The following is a 21,575-nucleotide window of genomic DNA, read 5'->3' as shown; positions in this document are numbered from 1 at the left end:
TTACTTTTTTTAATCCAAAAATTGGGGATTTTTTTTATCAGAGAAAACCAGGATCCTTGGTTGTCAGGCAAGGGGTTCTAACTGAGAGCAACAGAATGAGCTGAAGCTGCGGAAAATCTAGGCTGAATTTAAATTCCTGAGCACTGGGAGGGAGTCACATCTTGGGACATAGAGAATGGGGCTGGGTAAAGTCTGGATTAATATACTAGAGGGAACTCTCTCCTGTGCTGCCAGGGCAGGAATTGGCTGCATGGTAGTAGTAAACTGTTGCCACCTTTGACTTCCATTGATCTACAAATCACTAAGCCACTGTAGTGTAGAGGAGATTCCTCTTTGTCCTGTAGCCATAATAGCAGGTATGCTGTGGCCTCTGCTGTAAACAGCACCGCACACCCTCGCCTTGCCCCAAGGCATGTCCTGGAGTGGACCGCCTCTCTGCTGCTGGAGAAGTGTGAGGAGTGGGCAGGGTGTTGTAAAAGATGTAAATGTTTCAGTGCTGAGGAGGCTCCAACTGTCTAGGACACAGGCTTGGGGGGAGGGGGAAGAGCTGATAGAGAGGCCCAGGGAATGAACTTTTCTTTTGTTCTTGATCTTGGCTGTGTCAGGAGGGGCCGGGGAAAATTCTTGAAACAGATCCACTAAATGGGGCTCACAGCAGGTGCTGTATCAGGCAGGGGAAGGACAAAGGGATGATGGGGAAGGATTTGGAATAGACAATTGCAGCCCAGCATGTACGAGTGTGTCAGATCCCCCAGCTTCCAGGCATCCAAAGGAGTCCAGTTCAGAACAGCTGGGACTATGAATATTCCCTCCCTGTTGGGAAGCCACTTAGTCCTTCTCTAGGGAGGGGAGATTCCACCAGCCTTGGAGAGGGGGACATGGGGGTGGGGAGAGAGAGAGTCAGAGAAGTCAGGTCAATTCCAGGAACTATTGATAGGGCAAGGTACATAAATGACACAGTTCAAATCCTGCCCCTGCTGATGAGAAGCAGTGGCCCTGAGCTACTGTTCCAGTTTTTGGAGCAGTAGGCTGACATTTATGTCTTGATGGTATAGGTGTAAAATTCATCACTGGTGGGCTAAATTATGCAGGGCTGATCTGTGTCATTGGAAGCTTAACCTTTAAATAGGATTGATAACAGCGTGACTGTGACTTGCAGCAGCCAGAGGGGTTGAGTGGAGAAAGCTGAGACAAGGGGAATAGGGACACTGCCAAGGAAGACCAGTATTTGCAAGGAAGTAGGTTGTTTTGTCATTCCCCCACACTCCCTTCTCTGTATTGGTGGTGGTTTGGTTTTGCTTTGTTTGTTTTTCATTCTTGCTTGTACAGAGTTTGATTTTATTTTGAAAGGCTCAAGCATGGGATCAGATACTGCCACAGCAGAGCAGCCAAGAGGAATAAGTTGGGAGGAGCAATTTCACAGGGGAGTGAATTTCCTCCCTTACTCACCCACCAAAGTTGCTCTGTGCCTGACCCCAGGGTACACAGGCAAGAAAAGGCTGAACAGCAAAGTGGAAGAAGCAGTTGAAGAAGGGGAGAGTGGAGAAGAAGTGCCCAGAAGATTCAAACGAAAGTGTTTTGTCACCCTCAGTGTAGATGACTATTTACAGTATTGCTCTTGGAAGGAACTAGCTTTAGTTGATTTCTGCTCTGAACATGAGTTAATTGAAAGACCAGGAAGGTGGGAGTTCAGGTTCCAATTCTTCACCCTCCTGCCATACACTCTCCCCATTTCCCACCAGTCTTTGCCTCCTGTTCCTGCTCCTTCAACAGCTCCCTGCTCAGCCCCTTCTGTGGGGGATTTCCTCACAGGATAATAGCACATGTAGGACTGGTTGTTAATCACTGTCTGAATAAAACTGTTTTATTCTGATGTCTTTACCCACCTGTGTGCCATTTATCAACATGGTACTCTGTAATTCTGGATGAAAAACTCTTGAAAACAGTGGCAGGGCACTCATAAGCAGTTCTGTTTATTTTCAGTGCTTCTCTGAAATTTCTGAGCCCGCCCTCCATTCCCAACCCTATCCCCGCACTGACAGCCCCAAATGTTAACAACCTGCGAGGTGGCCATTCTCATTCCCTTGCCTCCTGTGCAGGGCTTCCCTCAATCAGAAAGGGATCTTTAATGGGACATTCAAGTTCAGGTACTTCTGCTGCTCCCTGTAGTGGTGTCCATTTCTGCTCTAGCAGCATCAAAGAGCTCTGCTGCCAGCAACAATCTAGAACAAATAGCACCCTCAAAGTCAGATTTGCAGCATAAACTGTCACTGTGTGCAATCTGGCATGCTGTAGGCAGGGAGGCTTCAGGGAGGTGCTGTGGTAGTAGCATGCTTGGATTAAGCAGTAAACCACGCAGGAACACTCATACACAAGAGTTTTGTTGGGCTGTTTGATCAGATGGGGTTGCCTGGTCAGATGCTGATGCTGGAGATCAGATTGGAGGTGTTGGGGTCTGGTGTCAAAACTGTAACTGAGAAGTTGCTGACTAGAAACATTTACATTCCTCAGTATAGTGACACAGGGATTTGACTTTTTGTACGGGGGAAGAAATTCTCAATCTTAACTGTGGATTAAGTGGAGGAGATTTGTTTGGTTTCTCTGGCACCAGTAGGCAAGTGCAGCAGGTTTTCAGGGGGTGACTCAGCTGTGAACAATGTTTGAGATAAAAAGGCAGCCACCAGTGTAAACTCATCCCACAGTCCTGCTGCTTTATTGTGCTTTGATCAGCATCATGGGGTGCTCACGGATGCACAAGCTCATTCTGCAAACAGACAATGCTTCACCCAGAGCTTAGTGGAGGAGGGTTGTTGGCCAGGCTGCACTATTAGCAGCACTGTGCCATTTAAGTGATCTCAATGAAACAAGGTTTATGTTGCAAATCTTTATGGAGCATTAACACCAGGAGCATGGCACAGGTTTAACAATGCCATAAATCAGAAAGAACTCCTTTATGATGTTCAGACAAGGTTCTTTGGCTAAGTATGATATCTTTTATTAGACCAACTAAATAGTTGGAAAAAGGTGCACAAACACCCTTCTTCAGGCATAGGGAGAGTCTGTGGGGGTGTTTTGTGTTGGCTACAACCAACACCCCCAAAACATTTACCATGTCTCGACTCTCCTGAATGGCTCCCCTACGAGGTGAGCAAACCTCACCTATGGAGAAAAGCAGAAAGGGCTGAGACATGGATGGCGGGCACCAAACCTCAAGCCAAAGGGCTCCAAGGGCACCGCGGGGACCTGGCAGGCGGCTGGCGCTAGCTGAGGCACAGCGTGGCAAACACGCACATCTCGCCAGGGCTGCTGCTGGGGTTCGGTTTGGTCTGCTTTTAGGCTCTGCCTACTTGCACCAGGAGACACGTACAGAAGCGTGCAGCCTAATCCCCACTCCCATGGGCTCCCGCCCCACGGGACAGCGCTCCCTGCTCCGGACTGCCCTCGCCAGCTCCTGGGAGCAGGATGCTCAGGAAAGTTGCCTAAGCTCGGCGCGGCGCCAGGGGCCGCTGTCCCTCCAGAGCCGCGTGGTGGCTCCGGGAGGGGGCGCTCTTCTCCCTGCAGCAGCACGGGAGAACGGAACCCCGGCACACGGCCCTTCCAGCCGCCCCAGCGCGATTTTCATGATGGGCTTGCCATCATGCTGTCTGCGCATGCGCCTTTTCTGTCGGAGCCGTTCTAGCAGAGCGCTCGAACTCTACTGTCCCCGCGGCGATCTCTTGCCTCAAGCTGGGGGTTGGAGTTTATGAATAGTCAGGAGCGGTGATGAATATGCATCGAGGGGCGGGGCCGCTACGGGCTGAGGACGGCGGGCTACGCTCATGGCCGACGGGCGGGCGGTGCCGCGGTGCGGCGGGGGTCGGTGGGTGCAAGCTTTCCAGCTGGGGGCGCAGGGTGCCAGGCTGGGGTTGGGGTGGGTTCAGGATACGCGGGGGTGTTGGGTGCCAGGCTGGGGTGGGGGCTGGTGAAAGGGTTCAGGTTCCCCGGGGGTGCCCAGCTGGGGCTGGCGGGGTGCAGGGTGCCAGGCTGGGGTGGGGGCACTGGCTGGCTCTAGGATGAGCAAGGCCTGGGTGGGGGCGGCCAGGACACTGATATTCGAGGCTGTTCCGGGAGAGCTCAGCTGTGAGTGTGCCTGGCCCCCAGCTCAGCTGTGAGTGGCCAGTGGTGGTCCTGGCCACGTGCCCTGCTAGCCCCATGGGCCATCTAGGCTCCGGCAGGCCATGGAGCTTCAGTCAAGGATGTAGCTGAGTGACAGGGTGTGGCCTTGCCTGCCTTGGGTGGGGGAGCCTAGGGACCTTGCAGGCACTCAGCAGGGGGGAGAGGGGTGGGCCTGGGGCAGGCTGGTGGTGGGGGAAGGGAGCTGCATGGTGCACTGCATCCCTAGGGCTGAAGCGACAGTGAGGGTGCCACACTAGCGTCTGTGGCTGGGAGGGCAGAGGGGGCCACAGCAGAGGGTGCAAGATGAGGCCGAACAGGCAGCAGGATGCAGGGGTTGAGGACAGAGCTGAACAGGGAGAGTAACTGCAAGACACTGAGCTCAAGGGCGTGAGTGTGCTGCACAGGGAGATGTGAAACCAGGAAGGAGTAGGGTACAGGTCAGTCTTGGGGCCCTGGGCTCTGCTCCAGGCAGGGCCTTGAGTGGGACCAGGGCCATCCTTGGGGGGGGTGCGAATGTGGTGACTGCCCCGGGGCCCACACTTTGGAGAGTCCTTTAGAGCTGGTGGAGTGGCTGCAGTAACTGCACTGCCGTCGGCTTCATGTCGGGCCACTCAACCCCCCCAGTCCGCTGCTGGCTTCCTTTTGTCCGGGGCAGGACCCCGCACCCTACTCAGGTTGCCTCTGTGTGTGACGCTGAGCTGTACCTGGTGTGGGGGCTGCAGGTTTGGCAGCCAGACAGTGATGCACAGGAAAGGGATGCACAGGAAAGGAAGATCCCCCCCCCAGGGAAGAAGGCTTTAAGCTTTAGCATGTTGCTTAGGCTGATGGATGCAAGTCAACAGTCAGGCTGGCAGCTTTCCCTGGGAATGCATATGAATGGGCTTCAGCTTCCCCTAGATGGGCCCACCTTTCTTGTCTAGTTCAGCTGTTTCATTGACATGATAAGCTTTTTGCATGTTGCTAGAGTGCAGAATAGTCTGGGGAGATGGAGACTACCAGGACAGCTGCCCTCATTCATGCTCATGGCCATTCTGCACTGCAGAGTTTTGCTGGTAGAAATCCAGTTCTGGCAAAAATTTGTATGTGCCTATGCTTGGAGTGCCTCTGTGGGGGCAGAACATCTGCTGACAAAGTTAAATCGCCTTTTCTGAATGCTGTTCTCCACCAGCTGGTAGAAGCCATGCATGGACACTCCCACACCTCTTGGCTATCACAGTTTCATCAGGTGATGATGCCTCTCCAAGGTGCACTGTAATGTGTGCAGCTGCCAGAGCCACATGGATGTGTGTGGTGGTGGTAGCTGATGTCTGCTGCTAGAACATTTGATGGTAGAGGCAGGTGAATGTGGACAAGGCCTGTATGAAGAGCCTGCCCTGCCCTCTCGATGTTGGGGGCTAGACCCAAAGTACTTGCCTGGCTCCTGGAGTATGCTGAAGGCCAAGCTTATTCCAGGCCAGAGAAGACTCAGGAAAAATAAAAAAGAATTAAAAAAAAAAATTAAATTATATGTAGTACCATAACGCACCATCTAGCAGCAGCAGCTTCTTGGCATCTTCCAGCACAAAGGTTCTGGTGTGGTGTCCCCAGCAGATGAGTTCTTATGGATGCACTTGAGGGTATATGCATGCTGTCATTTTTAGGGTCAGTACGTACCTGGTACATCAAAACTGGTCCGTATCTTCTCCTTCAACTGTCCCTAGAGACTTGAGGTGTCTCTCTTGAAGTGGAGGAAGGAAGGGTTGATAGGGTCTGGTTCCAGAGAAGCAGAGATGGATACCTTTCTGTTCAGACAGGGTCAGAAAAGCCCATTCTAGGAACCCTGCTTGTTTGCTTCAGTTCTCTGCTCTGTTTGTGTCTTGTACTAGACCTCAGTCCCGGCCCCAGCTGGATCTGAAGTTCTTGCAACGTTTTTTGAGGATTCAGGCTATCTTGTTTCCAAAATGGTCTTCCCAGAATGTGCTGATGTTTCTGACCCTGCTGTGTATTACCTTGTTGGGTAAGTGACTGAACACTTGGGACTGGGGGGGTGTCTAAATCTTGGTGCAAGCTTCAAGGCTCTACTGCTTTCTCAGACCTTCACTGTTCCCTTATGTTTGCTTGTTACCTCCCAGAACAGTTGGTCATTTACCAAGTGGGACTGATCCCCAGCCAGTACTATGGCATCCTGGGAAGCAAGGACTTGTATGGATTCAAAACTCTGACTGTGATTGCTCTGCTTCTCATTGTAGTCAACTCCATGGTAAGGGAGGCCACTCCTCAAGCACTTGTGAGGTAGGGAGAGCAAAGAGGGGTTCTACAGTAAGGGAGGATACTCTCCCTGGAAGGGTGGGGAGAAGCAGAGTGTGACCCCATGAGAGATAAGCCTCCCTATGGTGTAATGCACACTCTCAGACCAGTTGTCCCCCCCCCCTGAGAACTTGGGACCTTTGATAAGATACGGTGTTGGGTCCTGCCTTTGGGATCAAGTCCATGCAGGGAGGGAGGAGGTGCCATGATGTGATAATGTAATGTGCTGTAGGAGGCAAGGCCTTTGCTGCTGGTTCGAAAGCTAGATACGAGGCATTCCCAGAAGCACCCTGCCTCTAGGACACTCCCTGCCCAGCATCACAGGAAGCATCTTGATGCTTGGGATGAACCATAGGGCTGTGTTCAGCTGGCCCCACTGCTGAAGGATCTGAGGCTCCTCCTGCCCTATGTAGACAGTGAGTTGTGGGATGGGCCTATTGCCTTTTTGTCACTGAATCGTTCCAGTTTTTGGTGTGAAGTGATCATCTTGCCTGTTCTTCATGTTCTTTCTCTATCTTGCCTCTCCCCCTTCAGCTGAAAAGCTTTGACCAGTTTATCAGTAACCTGATGTACGTGAGCTGGAGGAAGACTCTCACTGAGGACCTTCACTGCCAATATTTTGAGGGACAGGTGTATTATACTCTAAATGTGCTGCACGAGGACATCGATAACCCGTAGGCTGCCTGCAGCTTCTTCCCACCTTGCTTGGCACCTCTTGATCTGCCCCTCACTCTTTCCTGACATGTCTGGGTGTGGCTGCCCTGGATAGGAGGCTGATTGGGGCTGTGTGTGTGGGGGTGTGTTTCTGCTTCATGTTTTTCCCAGAGGCGGGTGGTTAAGGCTCTCTGCCTGGTGCCTTGTGAGAGGCAGGTAGAGCTCTGTAGAGAACTGTCGCTGCTGTGCCCTGCCCTCAGGTTGGCCGAAGGTGCTGCTGTTCTTGTATCAGGCCTCTGCTGCTGACCCCATCTTCCTCTTTTTACAAAGCCTGGCTTCTCTCCTGGTAGGTGTGCTATGTTGTGGCAGGGGTCCTCTACCCCACCCTTCCCTCCACAGTTCAGTACACATAGGATTCTCGCCCTTGTTTATTTGGACCTTAAATTACCCGTGACTTTAATCAGATGCAGGTCCTGACAGCAGAGAAAGGATTGTTTGGGTGTGTGACCTCTGGAAAGGCTCAGAAACTGATTTTGTACTTTGCAGAGAGGGTACTATACTGGATAGGGGCTGCATTTCCCCCTTCCCCTTTTTGGCAGTGTTTGGGGTAGTAGTTGAAGTGGTGGGTGGAGAGGTGAATTCCTCATAACTCATCTCACCAAACCCTGAGAACTCCTTTCCCAATTGTACTTCACTACCTCATAGGCCACTGTGGGTGGGCAGAGTCTGGCCACAAGTTGAATCTGGCCAGCAGTGGACTCCATTTCCCAGGAGCCCCTGCTTGTTTGTTTGGCTGGGGCTGATTTTCCATGGAGACCCCCGCACCAGCCGTGCTGTGATAGCATAGGGCCAGGGTTTCTGTGTAGACTGGCCCCAGCAGCGCTGGCAGGTAGAGGGGGGGGTGCCATGCTACGGGTGGGAGTGGGGTGGGCTCAGCTGCTGCCACCTGTGTAAGGTGGGTAGTGGCTGCAGTGGTGCTGCTGGGAGGCGGGCTGTGGGGAATTTTGAGGTGGCTATAGCCCTCCCAACAGCCTGCCTAGTGCTGCCCCTGCTGGCAGGGTTTGCAGCACAGCTCTTTACAGCAGTGATGGTGTAGTTTAGAGCCAGGGCAGCGCCATGATCTGCAGCCTGCATGCCCTGGGAAGAGACATGCAGGCAGTGGATCATGGCTCTGACCTGGCTCTGGACCACACTGTCACTGCCCAAAATCCCAGCCCGGCTCTGGAGCAGCTCATGCTTTGCTGAGGACCCTGCCACTGCTGCTGGGGCTGGTTTCCATGGAAAATGGCCCCAGCCATGTGGTCAGGGGCTGCTGGGAAATGGAGTTCAGCCACCAGCCAGATCCACCACTCTGCCCACCCTGCTGTAGACAACACTACATGAGTTGCACTCAGTCATAGATTGCAGAGCTAAGGGACCCTACTTTGTTTCCTGTTTAAAAGCAAGTTCAGGTCCTGGAACAAATATTTGGAGTGAATTAGAAAGAAGTGGTTATGTAGTAAGTTATGAAGCACCATGACATTCACGGAGCCCTGCCTATAGGCTCAGGAATCTGCTTTTGACATGGATCCTTGCATACTTATCTCACTGGTGACCCCTCCTGAGGAACCAGACTGAGCCCTGTGAAAAGTACAGGAAATGGCTGCTTACTGGGAGCTGTACTTATTAATGGTGACATAGTCAGCTGAGGGTTTTCCTGTAACTAAGTGATGTAGCACCACGGCTATGTGGGATGGAGGTGCAGAAGCAGGCAAGGAGGGAATGGATTTGAACCACAATCTCTAGCAATTGTGGGAGCTTCCTCCAGCAATATTTCTGGTGACAAAACTTTGTACTGGGTCAATAAGGCAAGGGTGAGTTTGGAACTCAGTGCTTGTCAAACTGTAGGGTGCCTCACAGACATAGAGGCCAATGCAGAGCATGCATTAAGCCAAAAAAGCATGTTTCATAGTTTCTAGGGTCGGAAGGAACCTGAGCAGATCATCGAGTCCGACCCCCTGCCATGGCAGGAAAGAGTACTGGGGTCAAACGACCCCAGCAAGGTGTACATCTAGCCTCCTCTTAAAGACCCCCAGGGTAGGAGCCAGCACCATTTCTCTTGGAAGTTGGTTCCAGATCCTAGCCGCCCTGACCGTGAAGTAGTGCCTCCTGATATCTAGCCTAAAACCATGTGTTTGCCTGGTTGTTCCTGCTGTGAGAGGAGCCAGAGGTCCTTTATAAGTCACATTTAGTTTTTATCCTTGGAATGTGCCTGAAGACTCAAATGTGAATGAACCTGGCTCCACAGTTGCTTGGGGCCATCTGACTAAGCAGCAGCTTTGCAGATAAAGACTTGGGGGTTACAGTGAACAATAAGATGGATATGAGTCAGCAGTGTGCTGTTGTTGCCAAGATGGCTAATGGCATACAGGGACTGCATTAGTAGGAGTGTTGCCAGCAGATCAAGGGAAGTAGTTATTCCCCTCTACTCTTCACTGGTGAGGCCACATCTGGAATGCTATGTTTAGTTTTATGTCTACCACTATTGAAAGGATGTGGGCAAGTTGGAGAAAGTCCAGCGGAGGGCAACAGAAATGGTTAGGGGGCTGGGCCACATGACTTATGAGGAGAGGGTGAAGGAGCAGTAAGCAGGGGAACAAGCTGCTGAGGGGAGTTGCAAAATCTTTCATTGAAGATTTTCAAGAGGAGGCTGGGCAGGCAGCTATCTGGGATGGTCCAGAAAAAAACAGTTCTGGATCTTTGCAGTGGGTTGGACTAGATCAGTGGTGCTCAACCTCTGGCCAGTGGGGCTCCCCACAGGTCTGGCATCAGGGAGCCGTGGCAGCATTAATTGCTACCACATAGAACCAGATCTGGCGTGCAAGATTATATCTGTAGACCAACCCCACATACTGTCCCCATGCTGAATCTGGCCCGTAGACTGACCCTGCCTATGGGATCCAGCCTGTAGACTGCCTCAGTACCACTCATTCAGTCCGTGGGGCTAGAAGGTTGAGTACCATTGGACTAGATGATGTCTGAAGTCCTTCCCAAACCTATGACTAATGATTTGCACTGTAACAAGGTTCCTAGGCCTTTCACAGAAACACCAAACTTTACTACAGCAGCTCATAAATTCTGCAGCAGAATTAGTTTATTGGTTTGCTGCAATATACACTTTAATCCCACCCCTGCCCAAACACCTGCTGCTTATTATCAATAATACTTCTTCGCAGAAGCATTGATGATGGGTTATCCTTGGGGAATCTGAGTGTGAAGAGGTTTCTTGTGTAATGTGAACATAATGTGTGTAACAGCAGGTGGAACCAGGGGGTAGTCTGCAGAGCTCTGATGTCTGCAACTCCCAGAAACCCCCAGCCCCCTGGGGAGCAAGGGAAAAAGGAAGAGGAAGCTTGAGGCTGGAGTTAGGGGAAGAGAGAGCAGTGTGTATGTGGAACCTGGTCAGCCCTACACAGAGGAGCTGGAGAGCTCACTGGTTTGGTCAGCCAGGACTGTGGACTGAAAAAGCTAGTCTCAGACTTGGGGGTATTTGCAGGCTGCTGTTTAAATGCTCTAGGGACTAAAGGCTTGGTTGGGGACATCTCCAGAAATATAGGAGAGAAATTAAGGTGCTGAGTATATGTTACCACAATATTGATATTTCTTTACCTTTTACCTGTTCCCCCCCCTATTGACCTGTTGGCTTGTGACCGTAACCCCTGTGCTTTACTGTATAAAAGTGGGAACTTCCCCTTGCTACTTGTGCCAGTTTATGGGGCTGTAGGATTGGCATGCTGGTTAGCTGACATATGAGTCGAACTGGGTCCTATCACAGTTCTTTCTCACTCTGTCTCTTCTGCACTCGGGGAGATAAGGAATTGCCCCTGGACATCCAGACACTTCTAGGTTCTAGCATGGCTTCTGAATGAGTTTTACTTATGTTGTGCCATGAATGTTGCTCAACAGATAAAGGAAGGAAAACATATCTGCTAGGAGTCCATAGTCTGAGTTAAAATGTAACTTGAGGCCCACTGTTATGAACACTTCACAGAAACAAGGACAAGCAGCAGTTAGATCAGTGTTTTCTGGCTGCAAAAACTTAGAAGCCATTGCTGCTTTGGGACTGCAGAGGTATTGTGTCTCTGAGCAGAAAGAGGAGTGCTCCTTTGGCTTTCAGCCAGGCCTAGAGCACCGCCTTCTGTTCAAGGCACTTCCTTCCTTGCTTGATGTTGACAAACTAGAAGGAGTTTGGGAAAGAGGAGTGGAAATGATCAGTAGCTGGAAGAATTGATTTTTAGGGAAAACTTTAAAATATCCAGATGGTGGCTAAGGGCCAGCATACAGTTCAACCAAAATTCAGTCTACCGCTTGAACACAGTCTGGATGGGACTCAGCTATGTTGTTAACAGGAATCTGTGCTCAGGCCAAAAGTTTTGGATGTCACACAGTGATTTTTGTAGAGAAGGTAGACCCTGAAAAATGAGTAAGAGAGGCCAAGGGTCCACAGGCTGTGAATACCAGGGAAGGAGAGAGGTGGAGAGGTGGTAGGGATGATTACTGGAGTGAGACACAGAAGTTAGATGAAGGTAAGAGAGGGAACATCTTTTCTTGGTGAGGGCAGTGGCATCTTAATGAATCTTACTAGGGTGGGGAATGGTTTCCCAAGGCAAGTGGGAGCCCCACTAGTAGCTTCCTTCAAAACCACACTGGATAAATCCTCTGAGGATTAATCATGACAGTTCTGCCCAGACCTCAATAATAATTCCAAGGAAAAGGATCTTGGAATCATTATCGATGCTAAAATGAACATGGGCCGGCAGAGTGGGGACACGGTCAGGAAGACCAACCGTATCTTGTCATGCATCCACAGATGCATCTCAAGCAGGTCCGAGGAGGTGATCCTCCCCCTCTACGCGACACTGGTCAGGCCGCACTTCAGGAGGGATGTGGACAACATGGAGAGGGTCCAGAGGAGGGCCACCCGCATGATCAGGGGGCAGCAGGCCCTATGAGGAGAGGCTATGGGACCTGAACCTGTTCAGCCTCCACAAGAGAAGGCTGAGGGGGGATCTAGTGGCCTGTTATAAACTAGTCAGGGGGGACCAGCAGGCACTGGGGGAGTCCCTGTTCCCCCGAGCACTACCAGGAGTGACTAGGAATAATGGTCACAAGCTGGCAGAGGGTAGATTTAGGCTAGACATCAGGAGGCGCTACTTCACGGTCAGGGCAGCTAGGATCTGGAAGCAACTTCCAAGAGAAGTAGTGCTGGCTCTTACCCTGGGGGTCTTTAAGAGGAGGCTAGACAAACACCTTGCTAGGGTCATTTCACTCCAGTCTTTTTCCTGCCATGGCAGGGGATCAGACTTGAAGATCTGCTCAGGTCCCTTCTGACCCTACCAACTATGAAACTGTGACCTGAACTGGCTGGTCCTCGTGGGGATTTATTATTATATCTTGCTCTTGCTTTTGTAATTGGCTTTAAGAGTCAGTACTGTTCTGTTGTTGAACAGAGACCAGCGAATCAGCCAGGATGTGGAGAGGTTCTGCAGACAGCTCAGCTCCATGGCCAGCAAACTCATCATCTCTCCCTTCACACTAGCCTACTACACCTATCAGTGCTTTCACAGGTAAGTACTCTGCACCTTCTCACTGGAAGACAGTGCCTGATGAAGCTCATTTCATACTCTCGGGGGTGCTTCACTGCTCATATCTTGGTCTGGTCCCTAGCATATTGGAAGTGCAATTCCTGGCACTAGTGTGATGGAGGTGGCTTTGACCACACTTGGAGATATAGTTCCCAGCCTCAGTGTACTAAGGTTCACATCCTTAAATGGATGTGTAGCCCCAACTGCTTTCCCTACTATAGCGTGCTGGAGCGTAGTTCCCCCTGGTTGGCTTGCTAACCTCTTTCGTTTTCCCCACTTAGCACCGGCTGGCTGGGCCCAGTGAGTATCTTTGGGTATTTTGTCATTGGGACAGTTGTTAACAAGATGCTGATGAGCCCCATTGTTTCAAAATTGGTGCAACAGGAGAAGCTGGAGGGGGATTTCAGGTGAGTGAATGGTGGAGTAGTCTACCAGGGTTCCAGTTGTGCTGTCCCCCCAAAAAAATTATTTCTCAGCCCCATGTAGCAACTGGCAAAACCCAGAAGCATGGGAAAAACTGAACACATTCTGTTCTGCACTGCAGCCTGGGGTAGCAAGCATAAATCAGTAAATCACACCTTCTAACTGAAGAACTAGAGCTCCCCTTTTGTATCCCCTCCCCTAAACTTATCCCAGCTGCTTTAATCTTCTTTCATAGCTAAGCCAGTTGTGTAGCTCTGCTTTATCTTCTTGCTGCTGAGCATGGTCCTCTCCAAATCTACCTTCTTTGGGCTGCAGAGCTCTTCTCTCAATCTCCCTGTCATCTGTGGGGAGAGTTTTGGGAGAGCTCCTGGGCTTCCACCTGTTCTCTTTTACAGAGCTCCTTGAGTAATGCCTTTCCAGCCTCCTCTTGAAAACCTCCAATGATGGAGATTCCATACATTCCCTATCCAGTATGTGCCACTGCTGTGCTGTACTAACAGTTTTCCTGATATCCAGTCTGAACTTTCTATAATTCTATGATTCAGAGTAAGTTATGGTTGGAAGGGACCTCAGGAGGTCATCCAGTCCAACCCCCTGCTCAAAGCAGGACCATCCCTAGCTAGATCATCCCAGCCAAAGATTTGTCTAGCCAGGTCTTAGAAACCTCCAAGGATGCAGATTCCACAATCTCTCTGGGTAACCTGTTACAGTGTTTTACTATCCTCCTAGTGAGAAAATTCTTCCTCATATCTAACCTAAACTTCCCTTGTTGCAACTTGAGATGGTTGCTCCTTGTTTTGTCATCTGCCATCACAGAACAGTCTAGCTCCATCCTCTTTCAAACCCCCTTCAGGTAGTTGAAAGCTGCTATTAAGTCCCCTCTCAGTCTCCCCTTCTCTAGACTAAATCACCCCAGTTCCCTCAGTCTTTCCATAACAGTCATGTCCCCCAGCCCCTTCCCCATTTTGTTGCCTTCCGTTGGACTCTCCAATTTGTCCACATCCTTTCTGTAGTGGGGGGCCCAAAACTGAACACAATACTCTAGATATGGCCTCACCAGTGCTGAATAGAGGGGAATAATCACTTCCTTTGACCTACTGGCAACACAGCTACCAATGCAGCCCAGTATGCCATTAGACTTCTTGGCAACAAGGGCACTCTGCTAGCTTATATTCAATTTATTGTCCACTATAACCCCTAGATCCTTTTCTGCAGCGCTGCTGCCCAGCCAGTCAATCCCCAGCCTGTAGTGGTATGTGGGATTGTTCTATCCTAAGTGCAGGACTTTGCATTTGTCCTTGTTGAACCTCATGAGATTCCTTTTGGCCCAATTCTCCAATTTGTCAAGGTCACTCTGAATCCTAGCCCTACCCTCCAATGTCTCTACCACTCGCCCCAGCTTGGTCTCATTTGCAGACTTGCTGAGGGTGTACTCTATGCCATCTTCCAGGTTGTTGATAAAGACATTAAACAAAACCGGCCCCAGGACCGACTCCTGGAGCTGCCAACTAGACAGTGAGCCATTGATTACTACTCTGAGCCTGGTGATCTAGCCAGTTTTCTGTCCACCTTACAGTCCATTCATCCAGCCCATACTTCCTTAGCTTGCCTGCAAGAATGCTGTGGGAGATCATATCAAAAGCCTTGATAAAATCACGGTACACCACAACTACTGGTCTCCCTGCATCCACAGAGCCAGTCATCTTGTCATAGAAGGCAACCAGTTGGTCAGGTTGACTGTTCCTAATCACCTTTTTCTCCTCCAAGTACTTAGAAATGGATTCCTTGAGGGTCTGCTCAATGATTTTTCCAGGGTCTAAAGTGAGGCTGACTGGTCTGTAGTTCCCTGGATCCTTCTTTTCCCCTTTCTTAAATATGGATGCTATATTTGCCCTTTTCCAATCATCCGGGACCTCTCGTGATTGCCATTAGTTTTCAAAGATGATGGCCAATGGTTCTGGAGTCACACAAGGCAACTCCCTCAGAACCCTCATCAGGTACATCTCATCTGGCCCCATGGACCTGTACACATCCAGCTTTTTTAAGTAGTCCCTAACCTGTTCTTTCGCTACTGAGGGCTGCTTACCTGCTCCCCAAATTGTGCTGTCCGATGCAGTAGTCTGGGAGCTGACTTTGCCTGTGAAGACTGAAGCAAAAAAGACATTGAGGACTTCAGCTTTTTCTTCATCCTCTGTCACAAGGTTGCCTCCCCCATTCAGTAAGGGACCCATGCTTTCCCTGATCCTCCTCTTGCTACCAACATATTTGTAGAAACCTTTCTTATTACCCTTCACATCCCTCACTAGCTGCAACTCCAGTTGCGTTTTGGCCTTCCTGACTTTGCTGCAGCTTCTAGCCATCGGTCCATGTTCTGCTCTTTGCGAGATGAGAAAAGATGTTTCCCTATGTCTTATGGGAGGTCTTCAGATATATGAAGATGGTTATCATGTTCCCTCTTAATTGCCAGCAACTTTCCTCACAGCCTTAGTTCCCACAACCAGCCCACTGGACTCAATCTCATCAAGCCATATCTGCTCAGTGCGATCTGAATTCAGTCCAGGAGTCCCAATCTGCTAACTGGACCAAATAGTGTCCTTGAGCCTCTGGTGTTCTAATTTTCCACCATTATTCATTTACCCATCGCTGCTGCTGCTGGTGCCTCTCCTAATGCATTGAAAGCTATGGAGCACAAGGTGCACAGAGCTGCGTTTAGAAGAGATCTTGGTCCAAGTTTGTTAATCAGTCAGCATGGTGCCTAAGATCTGTACAGCTCCTGTTTCTCCACCGCCATGACCTGAATCCATGTAATCTTCATGATATGGCTGAAATTGTTCCCAATCATAGGTTTTTTCATTTTCTGTGCTTCAGGCATTCTCTTATTTTCTGCCCCATCCATGAAATTGCTGGGTCTCTGACCAGGTGCACTGGAAGGATTTTACAGTTTCCACTGAAGTGTCCAGCATCTAGATGTACCAACTAGTGATCTGGTGCAGTGTGGGGATACCAGACTGCTGTGTTCTTATACCACTGGGGTAAACTAATGGTAGAGACCCTGGGCTAGCAAACTGGAACTGGGATACCCTGCTGTGCCAGGTGGTGGGATGCCCTTGGCTGCAGGGTATGTGCAGGTTATCAAAATATGTGGACATTTAGGCTGGTCTGAGATGATGGTACCTGCACATTTTCAGGGTTTTGCCGGCCCATGCTTAATGCTCCAGACCCATCCAGACCCTTTCCTATATCCTCTAGGACTCTAGGGTTGGTGCTGTGGCAGGAGGCGGGATGGGCTTTCTCTGGTGGGGATATTCATTCTCCAGCCCAGTGGGGGTTCCATGCAGATCCTCATGTTTTGCTTTGGGTTGTGCAGGTTCAAGCACATGCAGATTCGTGTCAATGCAGAGCCAGCAGCTTTTTACAGGTGAGTGAAGAATGCATCCATCTGTCTTCCAGGCCTGAAGATAACTGCTCAGCTCCAACCTCCCAGAACACTTAGGGAAGTGCATCGACTGCTGCCCCATACCTATTCCCCTCTGAGTTGCTGCTACTGCTCATTTGACTTAGTCCAGGGGTTGTCAACTGGGAGCACTTGAGAAGGCCCTAGGGGGTATGCTCGAGTGGGCGGGGACAGCACTGCCATGCACAGTCCTGCACTGCCACCACTCTACATTTGGCCGCATGCCACCCTTTACCCCCCTCCCTTGCTCCGTGTCCAGCCACTGGGGGTATACTGACCCAAAAAGGTTGAAAAACCCTGACCCTAGTCCTTCCATATGACTCTCCCAGCTATAATCCCAGAGGCTGTGCAGCCTCCTTTAACAGGCAGTTCTCTGGCCCTGCATTAGCACAACTAGATGTGTTACAGTCATACAAGCTGGAGAGGAACAACCTACCCTCACACCATCTAGAGTAGAATTGTCCTGGGACCCACAGATCATGTTCTAGTGCTTCGCCACACACCATCTCCAGGCTCAGTTCCCCTTTTGATTTCTGTCTCACCATACTACACCAACAATCCCTCTCCTTCCGGTAGGTATTGTCCTGTTTTCCTTTAGTGCTAGCGCAGCTGATGGTACTGTTTTTCCCACTAATTCAGGTCCCTGCCCCGCCCTTTCCTTTCCCCTACCAACATTGTTTTTGTTACTGTTCCCCGTACTATGTTCTTCAGTCTGACTGAGGTGCCCAGAATAGTGTGTCCCTTCATAGGCCGCTTTTGCCCTGTGCTGTACAGTGTCCACAGTGCCTCCCAGCTCAGTGTTCCCCATAAATTTCATTCACCTGCTCCTCACCCATCTCTTTTAGAGCTAAGGCATTTAATAAGAATGGCTGTTCCCACCTTGATGTGGTCTGGAGTGGAGGGCTTGATTGTGGGCAGCTAGATGTTAACCATCTAGCCTGAGTGCTGGGAGATAGAGTTATGTGAAGGAAACAAACACCAGGGGCTGGTCCAGCTTCCAGCAATCCCCCACCTGGACTGTGCATATGGCTCACTGGCATGGTCTGCAGTGAGAACTTCTAATACTCCTCCCACTGCTGTTCTAATCCCCATCAGGGTGAATTGATTTAAATTGCTGATTTTGCTTTTGTTTTGCAGTTATGCTTTGTGATTATTTTTCTTTTAAAAAAAAGAGTTCATTTTTTTTTCCCCCTTCAGTCCTATCTTATTTTTGCTGACAGGATTCCTTACTGCTATATGCAGTAATAAAGCTAATCATACTCTTACTGTGATCCTTAATTTTTACATACTGTATTATAGTAGAAAATAGTGGATAATGAGTTTCTAATTTATTTAACTACCTTGCTTACAATTTTTTGTCAGGCTGCATTGGATGGAAATTGGAATTCAATTAAAATTATATACCAACATAATAGTTTTTAGACTTATTAGTTAAATTACCTTAAAATGCTGGATATAAAGAGGGGGGGAAAGGTAAATTCACTGATTATTTTTTTTTTTTTTTTTGAACAAAAGGAAATGTAGTTTTTTTTGTAGTTATTATCCATCAGGGTGATAGGATGGATATATCACATCCACTCATTTTTATTCTTTGATTTGAAGGGGAAAAAATGAGCTTCTCTGCTTTATCTTCCAGTTGGTTTCTCAGCTTTGAGCGAATGAGTCATACATAGCATTGAACTGAGGCAAAGAAAATGTTCTTAGTAGAAGAGGCAAAGGATGTCAGAAGATGGTTTTACACTTCAGCAAAAAGACTCTGGGTCTAGGTGTTTAGTCAGTGCCTTGCACCAGTTCAGTGGCTCAACTTTCTTTGAAAGTTGGAAGTTTGTTTGAATATTTATTTTAATTTGTCATATCAGGTTGGAACCTGAACGTGAATTGTGATGATTTTGAAATTAATTTGAAATATGCTTGTTTGTTTTTAAGATATAATTCAAATTAAATTTAATAATATTATTTTTATTTAACAGAAAAATATGTCCCCAGTTTAGTTCCTTATGTTGCTAGTGGGAGTGGTAGCATATTCTAGGCACTGGGGTCTTCACGGCCTGGTCTGAGCAGTATTAGACTGTAATTGCCACAATAAAACCTGCACCCTGCTTGCACTGCCACTTCCATAGGGCACCAGGCAGAGATGTGCTGGAGGTAGAAAATCATCTAGAACAAGGTGTTACAGCATGTTGGGGTGCTGCGCAATCCTTTTAGGGGTGTTGTGGGGTGCCACGCAATATTAGCACTGTTAGGTATGCCAACACTTATGCATGATTCACAAGATAAACCAAGAAGTTTCCAATAGGAATCCATAATGTCAAAAACATTCTGACCTGTGTGGTCATTCTGAGTTCTTTACAACAGATGAATTGCTCTGTTAGTTTTCTGTAGCCAAAGAAACAAGTGAAAGCAAAGAGCTGGCATTTTTCAACAGGTGCCTTGGATCTAAAGAGGGGTGCCTTGAGCTCCAAATGTTGAGAACCACTGAGCTTAGATGTTCTGGATATATACAGCCTGTGTTCAAAAAGTAAATGTTTCAGCCTTTTCTGCTTCTTGCCACTTGGGGGTGCTGTAAACTTTATGAATAGGGAGAAACATTTCTCACAGAGATTTAAAATGAGGCATTTTAGTGCATGAATTGAGCTTTCTGGTACAGAGGTCTTATTTCTCAAGTTGTATTGGGAGGTGTGCAGATCTGACAATATGGCAGTGACTGTGATGAGGTTAATGTTTCCTAAAGTAGGGGTTGGAGAGGACCTTGGGTCTTGACATCAAACTTGTCAGGCAGTTTTAGGAAAATGGAAACTAGATTTAAAATACTTTCAGGGTTTTGCTTGGATGAGAGGTGGAAGGCTTGAAGACCAGAGGCAAACTATCCATGCACAAGGAGACCAGTAACCAGGTCATTTCAGCCCCAGTATAGGGATAGATGCAGGGGAACAGCCAGGTTGAGGCTCCTGGGTTACAGAGCAGGTGTCAAGAGAACAGGCTGCCCTTTGCCTCCTCAGTTTACCACCTTGCTTCCCTTTCTCACTCCAGGAGCATAGCAGCCTCTGATTCCAAGAAGGTGTTTTGCTAAGGTAGAATAAGTACCTGCACTATTCAGGTATCAGGCCTTGGTATCATAACTTAACTGTTTCTAGCTCTTCAGGTCTAATCCAGACACCAAGAGGGCTGGAAGAGGGTTTTTTAGAACTTCCTGCTTCTGCCAAGGGTCTCACGATGGGTGTTTAGTGCCTGGCCTTGCCTGCCCTGCCCTGGAATCACTGCCCAGAGTCTGTGGGGATGGATATTTTCCAGCCGTCCATCCTGGAGTCTGTAACATTGTCATCACTCTGCAGGTCTCCAGCTCATTAATGGCCTTGTGCAGATTCATGGCTTGCTTCTGTCTTGTGTTGCAGAGCTGGGCGGGTGGAGCACATGCGCACAGACCGCAGGCTACAGAGCCTCCTGCAGACACAGAGGGAGCTGATGGGCAAGGAGCTGTGCTTGTACAGTAAGTGGAGAGGCATCTGGCAGCTTCATCAGGTTGCCAAATGGCTCCCAAGGGACAGACAAACATACAGCAGTGCTGGGTCCACCCCTGGCTGTCAGACCCCATGCCCTATAACCAAACAAGTTCAGCACACATGGCATGCCCATATGAGATCTCGTGGAAGAATGAAAGGGTGGAAAGGAGGGAACTGGTTAAATCGGAATACTAAAGCAAAAAATGGAATCCAGGCTCTAAAGTTGAGAGCAGTATTTCAGATTTGCATGTGGAGGCTGGGGACTGCTTTAGGGATATGAGGGCTTGAGCAGGAGCTGCACCAAGAACTTATCTGAGCAGAGTTTGTCCCTCCAGGATTGTCACAGCCTGAAAATCCTGTCATTCCTGTGCTTCCTGGAATACTTGATTGTAGTTTCAGCCACACCCAAGCTGGTACTTTAGTGCTGGAAGTCAAGGTGAAATCTTGAGAGCTCTGGGCCATGTGGTGTTCTGTACTACCTAGATCCCCTCACTACTCCTTCCTGCATCCATGCATGGCTGGCCAGGTTTTGCCCCACCACAATGCCCTAGTGTGTGAGTGATGGTACCTGGGTGGCTGTTTCCTGCTCTGATGCCTGGGGAAGCTACATGATGGCAGATGGCTACTCATCCCTGCTCTTGGGCTCTCCTACAATAGGAGTTCTTCTGGCTTTCAGCACTGTCTCTTGTGTTGGTCTGTGGGGGAGGGAGGATGATTGGGAGTCTCTGCAGGGTAATAACTGACTGCTCTGACTAGGCCCAGAAACTGGATATGGATTTGCCTGGGATAGAGGGTGCTCACTGCTCTGGCTAATGTGTTTTGTATCCAGTTGGGATCAACACCTTTGACTATCTGGGCAGCATCCTGAGCTACGTGGTGATTGCCGTTCCTATCTTCAGTGGTGTATATGGAGACCTGACTCCAACAGAACTGAGCAGCCTGGTCAGCAAGGTGAGCACAGTATAATCTCTGAGGGCAGGGCCCACATTGGGTCACAAGCACCCAGAGAAAAGTAGCACAGACTGGCCAGATCATGAGGCTCGGTGGGGCTGAGTACAGTCAAGTAATATCTGGAAGGGGCGGGAGTCCTGTCTGCTGGCACTGAGAGCAGAGCAAGCAGCACACAGTGGGAGGGCAGGGCCTGGAGACAGAAAAAATGTGGGCAACCCTCAGGAGTCCTGGCTGAATGCAGATAGTCTCCTGAAATTTTCTTACAAGAAGGAGAGAGGGGACCCTGAGCCAGCAAACTTTTAGATGTGTGATTTAACCTGAGGCATGTGAGCAGCATCAAGGAGTTTGTGCATCTCTGGAGGGTTAGTTTTGTGACTACTTGTATACCAGCTTGGAACTTCCTGCTTTGAATGAAAAGCCAGGTTCTGCTGAGCTAGTAAGCACCAGACTGGGGCTCACACAGTCAAGTTCAATTCCTGCTGATTGAACAAACCACAGCAGCTGTGGAGGAACAACTGGCACACACAC

At 49.3% G+C, this 21,575-nt stretch overlaps 1 protein-coding gene across 9 annotated transcripts in view; it reads left to right on the top strand.

The window, feature by feature from the left end:
• The first annotated feature begins 3,741 nt into the window (after window positions 1-3,741).
• The window catches only part of ABCD4 (ATP binding cassette subfamily D member 4), a 31,206-nt gene continuing 13,372 nt past the window's right edge, over window positions 3,742-21,575 (top strand). For 5 of the 9 annotated variants that reach the window (XM_019551713.1, XM_019551712.1, XM_019551709.1 and 2 more), the window contains exons 1-9: window positions 3,788-3,859; window positions 6,021-6,151; window positions 6,267-6,394; window positions 6,976-7,115; window positions 12,585-12,701; window positions 13,001-13,126; window positions 16,510-16,560; window positions 19,989-20,083; window positions 20,926-21,047. In XM_019551713.1, the coding sequence (XP_019407258.1) occupies window positions 3,819-3,859; window positions 6,021-6,151; window positions 6,267-6,394; window positions 6,976-7,115; window positions 12,585-12,701; window positions 13,001-13,126; window positions 16,510-16,560; window positions 19,989-20,083; window positions 20,926-21,047 (951 nt within the window). In that variant the 5' untranslated portion in view covers window positions 3,788-3,818. Of the gene's footprint in view, window positions 3,760-3,787; window positions 3,860-6,020; window positions 6,152-6,266; window positions 6,395-6,975; window positions 7,116-12,584; window positions 12,702-13,000; window positions 13,127-16,509; window positions 16,561-19,988; window positions 20,084-20,925; window positions 21,048-21,575 lie in introns of those variants that run through there. The other 4 variants (XM_019551711.1, XM_019551710.1, XM_019551715.1 and 1 more) reach the window with 4 other exon arrangements.

This window comes from Crocodylus porosus, unplaced genomic scaffold (assembly GCF_001723895.1).
Source record: "Crocodylus porosus isolate Cpor-Errol unplaced genomic scaffold, CroPor_comp1, whole genome shotgun sequence".
Classification (NCBI taxonomy): Eukaryota; Metazoa; Chordata; order Crocodylia; family Crocodylidae; genus Crocodylus; species Crocodylus porosus.
This window is presented reverse-complemented; position numbering and strand designations above follow the sequence as displayed.